Here is an 18,745-nt window from a genome sequence, read left to right as displayed (position 1 = left end):
GTTAATATCTTTACTGAGGCACAACCTAAAAAGTGCAGCCAAACAGACGAGCTCTCTATATGCACAGCTATTGTTAATCGGTCGCTTGCCAGGTATATAAGTTCAGGCAGGAATACACATTCATAGGTTCCCATTATCCCCATTTGAAGCAGCCGCGCATGCACGCTGCGCAGTTGGCCGCAGCTGGACTGCGCTCGCTTTCGTAAAATTCCAGCGACACAGTGGCGCGTTCTGTCCCATTCTCCTGTCCCCAACTGATGACGTTTTACTCATTTTTGTTGATTCAGGAACTGCAGCGACGTTTCATAGCACCGAAGAGCAAAATCGGATAAACATACAAAGCCAACTGAATATAAAGCTACATTTAAACATACTTAATCCGGTTGGACAAACGTTGTTATATCTACAAGAGCTGTAAGACAATGCCGACTACTCTATGCACCGCTGTCAAACTAGCTAATGAGGTTTAGTTTGCTAGCTACTGTTAGCAGTCTCTGTAGCAGATGGTGTAGCTATCCAGCTAAATGCCCTCACAAGCCAGCAGTCATGCCCTGTTAGAAAAAGGTAGACCCCGGCGGGGATCGAGCCGGTGGTAGAATTGCTGGTTAATGCTGGAAATGTAAGATTATTGGGGTCATCGCTAGACAGTGCAGAGTGTGATGTCTGTCTAACTAGCCAACTGTCGTATTGCATTGTAACTATTAAATGTGAGCTTGACTAACTAATCTGCCGAGTTAAGGCATGCTTTTGTCAGCTTTCTATATTAGTTAGCTAACTACCAATACGAGTTAGTTGAGAAACGGTGTATCTAATTAGTTCCTCTTCTTTTTAGGTAAGTGCCACATGTGTTTGAAATGCATGATCGAACAGTTTGCAATCCCGTTACAATGGAGTACATGGTCAGTGCGGGAGGCAGCGTGTATCTGGCTACGTATCTCCGTGTAGCTATACTTTCTTTTGGTTTAACTACAGCCAGTTTTCTCTGTGTGTTCTGATGTAGGTGCTCAACATGAGTTAGGTTGTCACATTGATTACCAACTACCAAGCCAAAAGCTGCTAGGCGTGCGTTGCAAAAGTGTACATCCAATGACACATGATTCTTCAGTGTTATTTGCAGTAAATGTCACATGTTTGTAGCTAATTTTCCGTGTTGTCCAGCGTAGGTATAATGTCTTCCGATCATTATGGTAGATTTTCTGAGGAAGCTGCAGCTGACGCAGGTGTCTTCGTTGAGCTCTTTTACACTTCAGAGAGGGCGTTTATTGAGCTCACTTATCTTCTGCAGTTTTAGTATCTTGCCATTGTAACCTTGGATATGCTCACCGTACTGGAGTATTATACGTCCTTTTGACCAGTTTCGAAAGCATTAATATGAATATTTAATCATGTAACCTTCGGTTTTCATTTTATTTCGTTTGGTTTTCTTTTTGTCTCTTTGTTTCAACACGGCAGCTGGCGGTATTCTTTGTAACACACTCTCCTCACAGCAGCTCTGTGTTTGTTGCGGTAGTTTAATGCGTAACATGCGGTCAGTGTTGCAGCGCTACCATTTGAAAGAGCTATGTCTGTGTCAAACAGCCTGTTAGCACAGTTGTGCTATAATTTATGTCAGGCATTCAGCAGAGGAGCTGTACTTAAACTGAGTTGCTATAGCGCTATGTAATATTATTGCCATTGGTTTCTCCTTTGCAGAAAAGCCCAGAATCTCCTCTCCCACTCAGCATCGTCCTGTTTTTCATGATACAACTTTGCCCTGACCCTTCACCTGCCATCTTGTAATCAGAGGAAAGCAACATGCTGTCTCACCACAAACACCTTCAGCAAAGCAATGGCTTTTTAGTATATCCTAAAGCAGTCTATATAAGCAGACTGTGTATGTTTGTGTCTCTCCACTGCTGTCTGTGTCCAGGTGCGTGGACGGTGTCTGTGGATGGCGAAATTGCCTCGGTGCGATGACCGACCAGGGCAACAACAACCAGAACATCTCCCGAAACCCCTTTGCTGCCCTCTTCAGCTCCCTGGCTGATGCCAAGCAGTTTGCATCTGGCCAGAAGCAGCAGCAGCAGCCAGCACCCCCATGTGAGTGCAGTTTCTCTCCTGTAGGAGTGTGAGAGTGCAGTTTCTCTCCTGTAGGAGTGTGTGAGTGCAGTTTCTCTCCTGTAGGAGTGTGTGAGTGCAGTTTCTCTCCTGTAGGAGTGTGTGAGTGCAGTTTCTCTCCTGTAGGAGTGTGAGAGTGCAGTTTCTCTCCTGTAGGAGTGTGTGAGTGCAGCTTCTCTCCTGTAGGAGTGTGTGAGAGCCGTTTCTCTCCTGTAGGAGTGTGAGAGTGCAGTTTCTCTCCTGTAGGAGTGTGTGAGTGCAGTTTCTCTCCTGTAGGAGTGTGAGAGCAGTTTCTCTCCTGTAGGAGTGTGTGAGTGCAGTTTCTCTCCTGTAGGAGTGTGTGAGTGCAGTTTCTCTCCTGTAGGAGTGTGTGAGTGCAGTTTCTCTCCTGTAGGAGTGTGAGAGCAGTTTCTCTCCTGTAGGAGTGTGTGAGTGCAGTTTCTCTCCTGTAGGAGTGTGTGAGTGCAGTTTCTCTCCTGTAGGAGTGTGAGAGTGCAGTTTCTCTCCTGTAGGAGTGTGTGAGTGCAGCTTCTCTCCTGTAGGAGTGTGTGAGAGCCGTTTCTCTCCTGTAGGAGTGTGTGAGAGCCGTTTCTCTCCTGTAGGAGTGTGTGAGAGCCGTTTCTCTCCTGTCGTGAGTGCAGTTTCTCTCCTGTAGGAGTGCGTGAGAGCCGTTTCTCTCCTGTAGGAGTGCGTGAGAGCAGTTTCTCTCCTGTTGGAGTGTGTGAGTGCAGTTTCTCTCCTTGTAGGAGTGTGTGAGAGCAGTTTCTCTACTGTGGGACAGTTTACTTGTGTTTGTGTGTGGATTCTCACTGAACATGTCCATAGTTTGCTTGTGTGTGTATGTGGATTCTCTGAGTGTATTCACAGTGGATTCTCTCTGACTGTGTTTACAGTGGATTCTTTCTGAGTGTGTGTGTGGTTTGTGTTGCAGCGGATGACTCTGGGGACAGCCAATCAGACTCAGAGAATTCGGTGTCTGACAGCATTGATGACAACGATGACTCAGTGGCTGAGATCAGCCGGTCTTTCCGCTCCCGCCAGGAGCTGTGTGAGCAGCTCAACATAAACCACATGATCCAAAGAATCTTCCTCATCACGCTAGACAACAGTAAGTACCGCAACACTGACCGCTGAACCGCAACACTGACCACAAAACTGACCCCTGCACTGCAACACTGCACCGCAACACTGACCACAAAACTGACCCCTGCTCTGCGGCACTGACCCTTGCACCGCAACACTGACCCCTGCACCGCAACACTGACCACAAAACTGACCCCTGCACCGCAGCACTGACCCCTGCTCCGCAGCACTGACCCCTGCTCCGCAGCACTGACCCCTGCACCGTAACACTGACCACAAAACTGACTCCTGCACCGCAGCACTGACCCCTGCACGGCAACACTGACCACAAAACTGACCCCTGCTCCGCAGCACTGACCCCTGCACCGCAACACTGACCCCTGAACCGCAACACTGACTAATGAATAATTGGCTGATAGCTCCTCCGCAGCCAGTATCACTTAAGTAATTTTTCTGGTTTGTTTTAAAGACTGAAGCAGTATTATAGTTACCATGCTAATTTTCATAACTACTAGTAGTCATTAGAACTACCTTCATAGTATTATGAAAGTAGTGTTCTGCTTCAGTTTGATATGTAATAGAGCCTATGGGTTTACATTCCTCGTATTACATTTTAAAGTGGAAACATCATGAGAGTTTATCTGCAAATCTCTTCCTCTGCTGCTTTTGACTGAGTTTGTGGAAGAGGCGTCCATGCGCTAGATTTATGACAGTCAGCCACAATGACCTCATCGCTCAGAGAGGGGAGGCTGCTGGCAATTCCTGAAAATAGCCAAAAAATATAGATATTTTTAAATTGCAATGTTTTTTGGGAAGAAATTCATACATAAGCATCATTTCCATGATTTATATTTGTCTAAGAAAAAAACTTCAAGCATTTAAGCGTAAGTCTTTAGATCAAAATATCTTTGAATACATTTTTCTCATTATCTTAATCAAGTGTGTCCAACTGGTACTGTATGTGCCGTGGAAGTAATGCCAAAGCCACATACAGAATAAACAATAACAAGCAAAGTATTATGATTTTATTCTTCTGGTGATTATTATTTGCTATTGTTCTTACTGAATACGCACATTTTTTAAAATGCAGCCTAATGATTTTTGGCTGCAAAACTTCCACTGAAGTTAATAATCCCAAACTGGTAATGTCACGTCTTTTCTTAAAAAATAACCAAATTTGCAGAACTTGTCTCAGCTAGTTGCATTTTTGTAATACAACAAATATGGCGGAATGGTTTCCATATGTATGAAAGAAGATGTTACCATGGTGATTTTCATGCACCTGTGCTCATGGTTTCTGCCATTTTTATTAACTGTCTATTAAATGACCGTGTTGGCAGCTGTGATGGCCAGTGAGTGGTGTGTGCAGGCCGCTGCTGACACACTCACAGCCGCATCCTTTCACCTATTCCTTACAGCAGATACCTGGCTGATCAAGTCACTGCAGTCTGTCATTAAAGTATTTAAAAGCTGTATGTAACTCTCTGGGGGTGAGAGGCTGACGTTACACTGCCCACGGGACTCAGGAGGGAATTCAGCAAAACTCTGACTGGCTGCTCCATCCCTGTGCTGAATATGTGCGTTGAAAGCAGTTCTCATGGCCAGGAGATGCTGCTTCCAAGACGACAAAGTTATGAGGGTGAAGACAGTTGCTAAATGCTCAAACTGAAACCTTCAGCTTTGCCAGGACAGCGGGACTATACCTCAGTCTGAGAGGTGTTAGTGAGCATCCGTCTGTCTGTCCAGGTGACCCCAGTCTGAAAAGTGGTAATGGCATTCCGCCCCGCTGTGTGTTCCTGGAGGAGATGGCAGCTGACCTGGATGGACAGGACTGGCTCGACATGGATAACATCGAGCAGGTGAGGGAGGCAGCTGGGCAGGTGTTCTCAGGTGTTCCCTAATACAGCTACTCTTCAAGACACAAAGGTTTTACAGAAACTGATCTAACAACTGATCCAGGAGCATCTAATCTTGTGTGTGTGCGCATGTATGTGCATGTGTTGCATATGTATGTACTGATGTGTAGAACTGGACCTGAATACTCGGATATATATCGCGGCTCCATTGGTAGAGACGGCGATCGCCAAGTTCCTCCTTTGGGACTCCGTAAGCAGTGATGGTGATGAGTGTATAGGATGGGTTAAATGCAGAGGACAAATTTTGTTTCAATGTATGCGAGTACTGAGAAATGACAATAAATAAATTATAAATAAATGTAAATGTTATAAATATAAATCTCAAACCTTAAATTTGTTGGAGCAATTATGCTGTTTCTGCACTTCTGTTTCACAGCGCTTTGTCAGGCATTGTCTCGGATTTGGAGCCTATTATTATGAGCATTTATGCATTTATGTAGATCTGTGTAGAGCTATAATTTATCTATAATTTATCCATGATAAGCTGTTATTATGTCACAAAAAGTGCATAGATAGGACCTCGTTCAACCAAACCCCTCCGGATTACAGACATGCATAAAACACACCAAACCTTTTGGAAAATGTTTTTTATTAACAAATAACAATACAAACAACAATACTGTAGAATAACAGAATCCCCCCCTCGGTCGAAGCTTCGAATATTCGCTGTTGATTACTACCGAAGCTCCAGAGCCCAAAAAATGTTATGTGTGGACTGGTGTGTGTGTGTGTTGTATATGTATGTTCTGATGTGTGTGTGTGTGTTATATTCTATGTACTGATGTGTGTGTGTGTCTTTTATATGTGTGCACTGATTGTGTGTGTGTGTGTGTGTGTGTGTGTGTGTGTGTGTGTGTGTGTGTGTGTGTTTTATATGTGTGTACTGATTGTGTGTGTGTGTGTGTGTGTGTTTTATGTGTGCACTGATTGTGTGTGTGTGTGTGTGTGTGTGTGTGTGTGTGTGTGTGTGTGTTTTATATATGTGTGCACTGATTGTGTGTGTGTGTATTATATGTGTGCACTGATTGTGTGTGTGTGTATTATATGTGTGCACTGATTGTGTGTGTGTGTGTGTGTGTGTGTGTGTGTGTGTGTGTTTTATATGTGTGCACTGATTGTGTGTGTGTGTGTGTGTGTGTGTGTTTTAAATATGTGCACTGATTGTGTGTGTGTGTGTGTGTGTGTGTGTGTGTGTGTGTATTTTAAATATGTGCACTGATTGTGTGTGTGTGTGTGTGTTTTAAATATGTGCACTGATTGTGTGTGTGTGTGTGTGTTTTAAATATGTGCACTGATTGTGTGTGTGTGTGTGTGTGTGTGTTTTAAATATGTGCACTGATTGTGTGTGTGTGTTTTAAATATGTGCACTGATTGTGTGTGTGTGTGTGTGTGTGTGTTTTAAATATGTGCACTGATTGTGTGTGTGTGTGTGTGTGTGTGTGTGTGTGTTTATATGTGTGCACTGATTGTGTGTGTGTGTGTGTGTGTTTTATATGTGTGCCTTGATTGTGTGTGTGTGTGTGTGTGTTTATATGTGTGCACTGATTGTGTGTGTGTGTGTGTGTGTTTATATGTGTGCACTGATTGTGTGTGTGTGTGTGTGTGTGTGTTTATATGTGTGCACTGATTGTGTGTGTGTGTGTGTGTTTTATATGTGTGCCTTGATTGTGTGTGTGTGTGTGTGTGTGTGTGTGTTTTATATGTGTGCACTGATTGTGTGTGTGTGTGCGTGCCCTGATTGTGTGTGTGTCTCAGGCCTTGTTTAACAGGTTGCTGTTGCTGGAACCTGGGAATCAGCTGATCTACATGACGTCGTGCAGCGTGGCGAATCTTTCTGCCGACCGTGACGCGGGAGAGAAGCGAGCCATGCCGTATCTGTATGCCTGCTACCAGAGAGCCAAGGAGGAGGTCAGTGGCGCTGCGGAGGCGTTCGCTTTCAGATCGCGGCCATGTCATTGGCTGACGATGAGCAGCAGCAGAAGGAACTGGCTTCATTCCTGCAGGGTTAAGAGAGGGTGTGTCAGCAGGGGCTGCTCATCTCTCTGCTCTCAGACACCCTGTGATGATGTCAGTGAAGCTGCTCGTCTCCTCCGATCAGTGCTGAGCTCACTGTAGAGCTGGGAGGCTTGCAGTGTGAAGAACAGTCACAGCTGTATCACTGCACCCAACACTCCCGCATGCAGTCACTGCGCCCCACACTCCCGCATGCAGTCACTGCATCCAACACTCCCACATGCAGACACTGCGCCCCACACTCCCTCATGCAGACACTGCACCCCACACTCCCACACTCCCTCATGCAGACACTGCACCCCACACTCCCACACTCCCACATGCAGCCACTGCACCCCACACTCCCACACTCCCTCATGCAGATACTGCACCCCACACTCCCACACTCCCTCATGCAGACACTGCACCCCACACTCCCACACTCCCACATGCAGCCACTGCACCCCACACTCCCGCACTCTCTCATGCAGACACTGCACCCCACACTCCCACACTCCCTCATGCAGACACTGCACCCCACACTCCCACACTCCCACATGCAGCCACTGCACCCCACACTCCCGCACTCCCTCATGCAGACACTGCACCCCACACTCCCGCACTCCCTCATGCAGACACTGCACCCCACACTCCCACATGCAGCCACTGCACCCCACACTTCCGCATGCAGCCCCTGCACCCCACACTCCCTCATGCAGACACTGCACCCCACACTCCCACACTCCCACATGCAGCCACTGCACCCCACACTCCCACACTCCCACATGCAGCCACTGCGCCCCACACTCCCACACTCCCACATGCAGCCACTGCGCCCCACACTCCCACACTCCCACACTCCCACATGCAGCCACTGCGCCCCACACTCCCACACTCCCACATGCAGCCACTGCACCCCACACTCCCACACTCCCACATGCAGCCACTGCACCCCACACTCCCACACTCCCACATGCAGCCACTGCACCCCACACTCCCGCACTCCCGCATGCAGTCACTGCACCCCACACTCCTGCATGGCTGCAGCGGTTGGGGCGGCAGTGTAGCATAGTGGTTAAGGAGCCGGACTTGTTATCGAACAAGTCCGAAAAGGTTGCTGGTTCAATCCCCGCTGATCCACTGCTGCTGTACCCTTGGGCAAGGTACTTAACCCACAGTTGCCTCAGTAAATATCCAGCTGTATAAATGGATAACTTTGTAAAGAACTGTAACCTATGTAAGTCACTTTGGATAAAAGCGTCTGCTAAATGAAGAAAATTAAATTAAATCATGTCAATTATCATGTCGAGAGAAGCATAACACACCCAATTGGTGATTCCAAAAAATAAATACATACGAAAATAAAAAAATATAGACTAGAAAGAAACGATTGGTCTCTTCTGAGAATGAGAGTAAAATTAGAAGACCTTCTTGTGTTGGTTTACTGACCTGGATATTGGCTTTTGCACCACTAAGACAGCTGTCCCAGTCCCCTGCCAGGGGCACTGCAGACAGAATGACACACAAACTCCTGAGTCGGAGGGAGGACACTCAGTCCCTGGGAGACCGAGGGGCATGTTGACGTTCCTGAATGATGTCTGATAAAGCGTTCTGGCAGCAGCAGCACAGCTTTCTGTTGAACTCTGCAGGTCACCAAAGTGCCGGAGAAGCTGTTGTCCTATGCGGTGCGCTGTAAGAACCTGACCGTGTCCAACGCACGCACCGTGCTGCTCACCCCTGAGATCTATGTCAGCCAGAACGTGTACGAGGAGCTGCTGGACCTGCTGCTGGAGGGTGTGAGCGGAGCCCGTGAGTACATGATAACCACAATAAACAGCGCTTTACAGCCTGTACTGCACAGTGCCGTGCTACATTATTCTTTCTGGATTTGCATGCATTTATTACCACAACTCAAAATGACTCACAGAGATTCAGACTTGTTGGTGATATTTGGACGCTGATAGGAGCGAGCGCTTTGACCCACTGCTGTCAGTGGCAATCCTGCTTTCTGTGCCTCTCAGAGCTGGAGGAAGTGCTGGAGTTTGTGGAAGAGGTGATCGCCGCCCTGCTGGCGGATCAGGAGGTGCGCACCTTTGGGGAGGTGATGGTGCCGGTGCTGGACATATTCGTGGGCCGGGTGAAGGACCTGGATCTGTGCCAGCTGCTGCTGTACTCCTACCTGGACATTTTGCTTTACTTCAGCCGGCAGAAGGACATTGCCAAGGTCAGGGCTCAGAGGAACCAGCACACCACACACTAACACAGTCCATCTAAAGTTATTTTGATATTAGAGACCATTTATCAGCATGTGTGGTTTATTTAACAAGGAGAGCACTCATTCCTCAGGTGTTGGTTGAGCACATCCAGCCAAAAGACCCCAACAATGGGCTGCAGTACCAGAAGACCCTGCTGGGGGCAGTGTTGAACATGTCCTGCCTGCTGAAGACCCCTGGCGTAGTGGAGAACCACGGCTTCTTCCTCAACCCATCCCGCTCCAGTCCGCAGGAGATGAAGGTCCAGGAGTCCAATATTCACCAGGTGGGGGCGCTGTGAACACTCTTTCACAGCATTGTCATCAGTGTTCTCACTGTGACTGCAGAGGGCAGCAGAGCAGCAGGAACCTGAAGCCTTTAGATATAAATGGGTTCTGTAGGCTGTTACGTGGTAGGAAATACTTAATGCCAGCAGTATATTGTACAGTAAATGGATTTTGGATTTCATATTTTAATGTAATTTCTCATTATAATGACTCCTCTGATGTGTTCTGTTCCCTTGTCAGTTCATGGGTCAGTACCATGACAAGCTGCACCAGATCCTGAAGAACCTTCTTCAGCAGTCGGGTGACACACGCCACCTGCTCCTCACCTGGCTGGGCGGTTGCCTGCAGGCCAACGCCGGCCGCGCCAAGATCTGGGCCAATCAGATGCCGGAGATCTTCATCCAGACATATGCGTCGGACGCGCTCTTCCTCAACCTGGGCGCGGCTCTGCTGAAGCTGTGCCAGCCCTTCTGCCGCCCGCGCTCCCCGAAGCTGCTGACCTTTAACCCCACCTACTGCGCCCTCAAAGAGCTGAGCGAGGAGGAGCGGCGCAACCGCAACGTGCATGCCCGCGGTGAGCCGGCTTATCCGCCGCTTATCCGTCTGACCATGCACTGACACTGTTTCACTTTTCAGCAAATAGTTTAGGCTACTTTTTCAAGATCCTACTTAAAGCAGAATGAAGTATGAACCTGTTAATGACTTTAATGACTGTTGTTTCTGATGGTGTTTATTAATCTTTAAAGTTCATGTGTCACCTAATTGTTGGCAAAGAGATGCTGCACCATGAAAGCAGTCTGTGAAAGGGCATTGCGATTTATATATATATATATATATATATATATATATATATATATATATATATATATATATATATATATATATATAGATAATATGTGCAAACGTCAGGGTTTCCGCTAGGATTTTTTTCTTGCCTGGTGTCTGGAAAGAATTTATTTTACCGGACAAATTTGAAACTTACCGGTCACGTTTCAATGACAATCTGTGTTACAAACGCAAATGTAATGTACACCTAGGTTGATGAAAGAATGACAACGACCTCAAATCAGTTTGACTATTTAATGAACAGTAACGATTCAGCAAAACGAACAGTAACGATTAAGGCAAAACACAGGCAATTTTAGCCAGCATAAAGGTACAGCTCGCTGAACTCAATAAGCAATCGTTATAGCTAAATAAATAAATAGCCTTCGTTATAACTACGTTTTTTATTAGCATTATTACCGAACATTTTGACTGGCAAGTTTTTAATTTATCGCTTTTTTATAAATTTTACCAGGCAAAAACCGGTAATTACTGGATAACAGAAACTCTGGCACACGTGTGTGTATTTTAACTGAATGGTTAATACCCTGAAGGCAGAATGTAAGGTGAGGGGTTGTCCTCTCTCCTCAGGGCTGGACAAAGAGACGTGTCTGATTCCAGCACCTCCTCAGCAGCCTGTAGAGTTCGCCCAGTCCTACAGTCTCCTCACTGAAAACCTGATCCTCACACAGCTGGCCCTCCACCTAGGTTTCCACAGGTAACACAGACGCCTGGATTTTACTATCACACACACTACTCACCTGGGCTTCCACAGGTAACACAGACGCCTGGATTTTACTATCACACACACTCCTCACCTGGGCTTCCACAGGTAACACAGACGCCTGGATTTTACTATCACACACACTCCTCACCTGGGCTTCCACAGGTAACACAGACGCCTGGATTTTACTATCACACACACTCCTCACCTGGGCTTCCACAGGTAACACAGACGCCTGGATTTTACTATCACACACACTACTCACCTGGGCTTCCACAGGTGACGCACACGCTTCACATCTGGGCTTCAATAGGTAACATACTAGCCAAGTTAAATGAGTCTGTTCCTTGTGTGTGCCGGGAGAGTCTCAGCTCTGAGTCCCGGGTGAGTCTCAGCTCTGAGTCCCGGGTGAGTCTCAGCTCTGAGTCCCGGGAGAGTCTCAGCTCTGAGTCCCGGGAGAGTCTCAGCTCTGAGTCCCGGGAGAGTCTCAGCTCTGAGTCCCGGGAGAGTCTCAGCTCTGAGTCCCGGGAGAGTCTCAGCTCTGAGTCCCGGGAGAGTCTCAGCTCTGAGTCCCGGGTGAGTCTCAGCTCTGAGTCCCGGGAGAGCGTCAGTCGCTGTATGTTTGCCCCCACAGGCTTCATGATCAGATGGTGAAGATGAACCAGTCGCTGCACCGGCTGCAGGTGACGTGGCGGGAGGCGCAGCATGCGGGGGGGGCAGCGGCGGAGCAGCTGCGTGAGCAATTCGAGCGCCTCATGACTGTGTACCTCTCCACCAAAGCAGCTGCGACCCAGCCAGGCATGCTGCAGTGCTGCCTCAATCTGCAGGCCTCTACCGCCGCCCTGCTGGTGCAGCTCAGCCTCGGCAACCAGGGTCCCGAGCACATGCAGCTGTCCTTCCCTCTGCCCCCCCTACAGCACAGTCTGCTGTGCTACGTACCAGGTACCCCGTCTTACCGCCCTGCTTCAACCTTAACACTCCTACTGCCAGGTACTCCACACTAATGCTGCTACAGACAGGTACCCCACAATGACGCTGCTAAAGTGAGGTGCTCCACACAAACTCTGCTAAAGTGAGGTACCCCACACTAACGCTGCTAAAGTGAGGTACCCCACACTAACGCTGCTAAAGTGAGGCACCCCACACTAACGCTGCTAAAGTGAGGTACCCCACACTAACGCTGCTAAAGTGAGGTACCCCACACTAACACTGCTAAAGTTTGCTCTGGAATGTGGCTGGGCCCCCACCCTGCCACTGTCAGCAGAGAGCAGATTATCACTGTAGTATTGTCTTGCACATAAATAGTTTCTAAAACAAAAAAGGATCAGTTTGTCATAGCAGTTTATATAGCAGGGCTTCATATGGGGCTAGTGATTGGAAAAGTAGTACGATGGAATAAAACATACAATGGAGACGTTGATTTAAATTTTTGAATTGCATATACTTAAATATAAGTTATACAACTAATGCTCAACATTACATCTTTATTGATATATTTGGTATATAAATAAATATTTAATATGCAATAAGTACAGTAATGGATTTTCACAATATAGTGCATTAATCTGTATTCCATTTTTCACTGTACATTGATTTTATTCTTGCTAGGAGTGAAATTTCATGCAGTCACATATTTCTGAATGCCAAGCTGAAATTGTGAGGATTATTATGTTTGAGTATTTGTTTCTGTAATGCTTGTATATCCCAGAGTTCTTTGCAGAAAACATGGGCGATTCCTTCGTTTTCCTGCGCCGCTTTGCTGATGAGGTCCTGGAGTCCTCAGCTGAGAGTCTGGAGCAGGTGCTGAACTTCATCACGGTTTTCATGGGGAACGTGGAGAGGTAGGAGAGAGAAAAAGCTGTGTGCACATACATGTAGCTACTGTGTGTATATGACATGTAAATACTGTATGAGCATATATGTACGTATATATAGGTACAAAGATACACAAGATAATCATGTAGATGTATGTGGATATGTAGATACTGCATGCAGATTTAATATGTAGTTGTAGTCCTGTATTCCACTTCATCCATTGTTAATGAGGTGTTGGCTCCCTCGAGGCTCACGCTGAGCCCTATGGCCCGCGTTCGAATCCAGCTGAGTCACCTCTGTGCTGTTCTGTGCTGCACTGGCCTCCACTCTTTAGATTACATTCGGGTGTGTTTTGCATCCCTTCTTAAGACAAAGGGAGGTACAACCTCCAGCACATAGCTGGCCATTTTTGCCAGAATCCCTGACTCCCTCTGGAATGAGGCCCAGGCTTACCTAATATGAGCATTCCTACATGACAGTGATCTAAGGTATCCACGCCTTGTTTAGCTACCCAGGTAACTGTCGGCTGGAAAGCGGTCACAGCCTCCAGTAATACAGTGCAAAATAGTGTTGACCACACATGCAGCAAGACCTGAGATATAACTGGCAGGTTAAATGATGCTGAGCTTTGTTGAGTACATTATTGGATGGTTAGATGATAGCGACTGTTACTCCTCTTATCTAAGATTTGCTCTCGAAAGGGTGAAAAACCACCTCAGCCCCCTGTCGGCTGGCTGTCTGATTGTCAGCAATCAGTGGCTGACTGGCACTAACACTAACAGTCCCTCCAGCTTACTGCACTGTGCTCGTGTGTAACTCTATACAAATGCACATACAACACATAGTATGTGTTGGGCTAATGTGGTCACAGACAGACAGATTGACAGACAGACCTGATTGGTTGCAGGATGAAGAACCCTCATTTGAGAGCCAAGCTGGCAGAGGTGCTGGAGGCTGTGATGCCCCACCTGGAGCCGGTGGCACCTGGCGTAGCCCCGCCCACCATGTTCCAGCGCCAGCGGGTGTTCTGCTCCTACCGCCATGCCCCGCACCTGGCCGAGGCCCTGATCACTGTGTTTGTGGACATTGAGTTCACTGGTAAGAGGCATAGGGTGGGTGTGTCTGTGTGTCTCTGTGTGTGTCTGTGTGTAGGACTGGACTGCATCTCGTGAATGGACAGGGAATTGAAATGGTTTTGATGATGGAAGAGTTCTGTTGTGATTGTTCAGCTCATATTGTTCCTTGTCATGTTTTGTTTTGCCAGGTGATCCTCACCAGTTTGAGCAGAAGTTTAACTACCGACGGCCCATGTACCCCATCCTAAAATACATGTGGGGCAAGGACAGCTACAGAGAGAGCATCAAGGCAGGAGGCTTTCAGAGATTCTGCTCTGCAGCCCAGCTGTGTGCTCTGTGTGTTATCTGCTGCTGCTCATCAAGTGCTGAGTGCTGGATGTGACAATTTATGCTGTGTTTATGTATTTTTTATGTATTTATATTTCAGCGTCTGGCTGACTACGCCTCAGAGAATCTGGAGGCCATGAACCCCCCACTCTTCCTGAGATTCTTGAACCTGCTCATGAACGATGCCATATTCCTGCTGGATGAAGCCATACAGGTAAGGCCAGAGACACCATATAGGCGGGGCCAGAGACGCCGCACAGGCGGGGACAGAGACACCGCACAGGCGGGGACAGAGACACCGCACAGGCGGGGCCAGAGACACCGCACAGGCGGGGACAGAGACACCGCACAGGCGGGGACAGAGACACCATATAGGCGGGGCCAGAGACACCATATAGGCGGGGCCAGAGACACCATATAGGCGGGGCCAGAGACACCATATAGGCGGGGCCAGAGACACCGCACAGGCGGGGCCAGAGACACCGCACAGGCGGGGCCAGAGACACCGCACAGGCGGGGCCAGAGACACCGCACAGGCGGGGCCAGAGACACAAAAGAAGCAGACAAAAGACTTCATTTCTATCACTTCTGTTTTCATCACTTCATAGCGAAGAAAGAGATGAACAGTACAACAGCCGTTGTTTTGAGTCTTGCTTCTGCTGTCTCATGTTTGAGGTTACAGAATGTGTCTGTGCATTCTTATGGCCCTGCTCTGTGCATTCTTACGGCCCTGCTCTGTGCATTCTTACGGCCTTGCTCTGTGCATTCTTACGGCCCTGCTCTGTGCATTCTTACGGCCCTGCTCTGTGCATTCTTACGGCCCTGCTCTGTGCATTCTGATGTACCTGCTCTGTGCATTCTGATGTACCTGCTCTGTGCATTCTGATGTACCTGCTCTGTGCATTCTTACAGCCCTGCTCTGTGCATTCTGATGTACCTGCTCTGTGCATTCTTACGGCCCTGCTCTGTGCATTCTAATGTACCTGCTCTGTGCATTCCGATGTACCTGCTCTGTGCATTCTTACGGCCCTGCTCTGTGCATTCTAATGTACCTGCTCTGTGCATTCTAATGTACCTGCTCTGTGCATTCCGATGTACCTGCTCTGCTGATTCTGATGTACCTGCTCTGCAGTACTACTCAGGTGTACTTCCTCGTTCTGTCCTGTAGTACCTGAGTAAGATCAAGCTACTGCAGTTGGAGCGGGACCGCGGGGAGTGGGAGGGGCTTGCCCCTGACGCTCGCCGAGAGAAGGAGTCCAGCCTGCAGATGTTCGGCCAGCTGGGGCGCTTCCACAACATCATGTCTAACGAGACCATCGGCACCCTGGCCTTCCTCACGTCAGGTGAGAGGGGGCCGGGAGGCAGACAGTGCCTCTCTCTGTACCAGGCCATCTTAGCCATAGTGTATAATGGCCGTGTTTTGTATCTGTAGAACACTGTGTTATGTGTGTGTGTTGCTGTCTCCGTCGTATAGGGTGATATTTGTATGCATGTGGGTTGCTGCCTCAGTGATATTTACATGTGCATTGTGCTGTCTCTGATATAGAGTGTGTCCGATACCACATTGTTGTGAAAAGGAAGATGTTTCTAAGGTTTTCCTTTCATTTTCGTGAGCAGACATAAGTAATATTCGTAACTTGTTTTCCTGATACTTTGTGTCATTTTCCCAAGACTCAGTGAGACGGTGTCTTTTTCCCAGCATTCCATGCTATTTTCCTGATGTGCTGTGTCATTTCTGATGTCTCAGAGATCAAGAGCCTGTTCGTCCATCCTTTCTTGGCGGAGAGAATCATCTCCATGCTCAACTACTTCCTGCAGCACCTGGTGGGGCCCAAGATGGGCGCCCTGAAAGTGAAGGACTTCAGCGAGTTTGACTTCAAGCCCCAGCAGCTGGTGTCAGATATCTGCACCATCTACCTCAACCTGGGGTAAGACTCAAGCGGACGCTCTTCCCAGTTCACCTGCATCCTGCCCCTGCAGTTCATCTCTTCCAGCACATAAAGGGTAGATTCAGAGGCCCAGGAAGTGACACGTTTATAATACAGTGCCAAAACACTGGGCTGTCCTCACTGTGGCCATGTGCAAGCATGTGCATCTGATTTGCTTCTCTGAAAATTGCAGCTTAATCTACAATCACCAGTAAAAATCATACTTATGTCAAATTGCCCTTCTTAGTACTCCCTGCGGATTTAATTTCAACTTCATTCATTAATTCATGAAAATGCACTAATCTGCCTGGGCTTACCGTGTTTCTGTTATCTGTAGCGATGAGGAAAACTTCTGCGCGACGGTTCCCAAAGACGGGCGCTCCTACTCGCCCACACTCTTCTCCCAGACTGTGAGAGTACTGAAGAAGATCAACACCCCGGGCGACATGATCGTGTCCTTCAGCCTGCTGGCAGACAAGATCAAGGTGAGGGCCTTATTGCCCCTGATGTGTGTTATCTCCCCCTGATGTGTGTTATCTCCCCCTGATGTGCGTTATCGCCCCCGATGTGCGTTATCTCCCCCTGATGTGCGTTATTGCCCCTGATGTGCGTTATTGCCCCTGATGTGCGTTATTGCCCCTGATGTGCGTTATCTCCCCCTGATGTGCGTTATTGCCCCTGATGTGCGTTATCTCCCCCTGATGTGCGTTATTGCCCCTGATGTGCGTTATCTCCCCCTGATGTGCGTTATTGCCCCTGATGTGCGTTATCTCCCCCTGATGTGCGTTATTGCCCCTGATGTGCGTTATCTCCCCCTGATGTGCGTTATTGCCCCTGATGTGCGTTATCTCCCCCTGATGTGCGTTATTGCCCGTGATGTGCGTTATCTCCCCCTGATGTGTGTTATCTCCCCCTGATGTGTGTTATCTCCCCCTGATGTGCGTTATTGCCCGTGATGTGCGTTATCTCCCCCTGATGTGTGTTATCTCCCCCTGATGTGTGTTATCTCCCCCTGATGTGCGTTATCTCCCCCTGATGTGCGTTATTGCCCCTGATGGCTCAGTCGCTGGCGGACCAGCAGCAGCAGGAGGAGGAGACGTATTCGGACGCCCCGGACCACTTCCTGGACCCGATAATGTCCACCCTGATGCTGGACCCTGTGCTGCTGCCTTCCTCCCACGTCACTGTGGATCGCTCCACCATCGCGCGACACCTGCTCAGGTACTGCCTCCCAGACACTGGCGCTGTGTGCCGACGCTGCACGCACTGCGGTATGTACATGTGTATGTTTGAATTGTGTGAGCCTATGGGAGTCCATATCCCAGAATGCTCTGCTCTCATCCTCAGCGATCAGACGGATCCGTTCAACCGCAGCCCCCTCACCATGGACCAGATCCGGCCGAACGAGGAGCTGAAGCAGGAGATCCTGCTCTGGCTGGCAGAACGCAAGCAGGAGAGGCTGCAGATGGGTCCCAGCGGGTGAAACCCCGCGCCCATCCACCCCCCACACTGCCCCACACCCCCTCACCCCCCCACCCCCCACACTGCCCCACACCCCCGTGCCCATCCACCCCCCACACTGCCCCACACCCCCTCACCCCCCCACCCCCCACACTGCCCCACACCCCCGTGCCCATCCACCCCCCACACTGCCCCACACCCCCTCACCTCCCCATCCCCCACACCGCCACACCCCCCCATCCCCTACACTGCCCCACACCCCCTCACCCCCCCCATCCCCCACACTGCCCCACACCCCCTCACCCCCCCACCCCCCACACTGCCCCACACCGCCTCACCCCCCCATCCCCCACACTGCCCCACACCCCCTCACCCCCCACACTGCCCCACACCCCGTCACCCCCCCCCCCTATCCCCCACACTGCCCCACACCGCCTCACCCCGCCATCCCCCACGCTGCCCCCCCCGGGCTCCTTGGAGCGGGCGCTGATGCCAGGTACTGCCATCTCTCAGCTGAGCGGAGGAGCTGCAGCAGCAGGGTGATCAGCAGGACAGGAGCTGCTGCAGCGACTGGACTTTATGCTGTCTACTCTGTACCCAGCGCCTGGATGCCTTTTATAAGGAACACACACTCATACACACATACATGTATACACACACATATATACACACACACATATATACACATACACATATACACACACACATATATATATATATACACACACATATACATACACACACACACACACACACACACTCATACACACACACATACACACACACATACACACACAAGCACGCACTCATATATACACACACACACACACACACACACACACATGCACTCACTCATACACATACATATACACACACACACACACACACACACCCACGTGCACGTAATTGTACCAGGTTAGAAAACAGTATTGTGCTGGACAGCAGCAGCAGTTGTAGCAGGG

The 18,745-nt window shown here is 48.9% G+C and overlaps 1 protein-coding gene across 1 annotated transcript; it reads left to right on the top strand.

The window, feature by feature from the left end:
* Positions 1-290: 290 nt before the first annotated feature.
* Positions 291-17,846, top strand: ube4a (ubiquitination factor E4A (UFD2 homolog, yeast)). The gene is made up of 20 exons (XM_036536116.1): positions 291-414; positions 1,910-2,079; positions 3,029-3,205; positions 4,927-5,039; positions 6,852-7,004; positions 8,738-8,897; positions 9,110-9,312; positions 9,435-9,626; positions 9,868-10,201; positions 11,044-11,170; positions 11,811-12,118; positions 12,885-13,017; positions 13,899-14,089; positions 14,256-14,356; positions 14,495-14,608; positions 15,563-15,737; positions 16,142-16,322; positions 16,660-16,807; positions 17,386-17,543; positions 17,670-17,846. The coding sequence occupies exons 2-20, from the start codon at positions 1,953-1,955 to the stop codon at positions 17,803-17,805; spliced, it is 3,231 nt and encodes a 1,076-aa protein (XP_036392009.1). The 5' UTR covers positions 291-414; positions 1,910-1,952; the 3' UTR covers positions 17,806-17,846.
* The last annotated feature ends 899 nt before the right edge of the window (positions 17,847-18,745 follow it).

Source organism: Megalops cyprinoides, chromosome 9 (genome assembly GCF_013368585.1).
Source record: "Megalops cyprinoides isolate fMegCyp1 chromosome 9, fMegCyp1.pri, whole genome shotgun sequence".
NCBI lineage: Eukaryota > Metazoa > Chordata > Actinopteri > Elopiformes > Megalopidae > Megalops > Megalops cyprinoides.
This window is presented reverse-complemented; position numbering and strand designations above follow the sequence as displayed.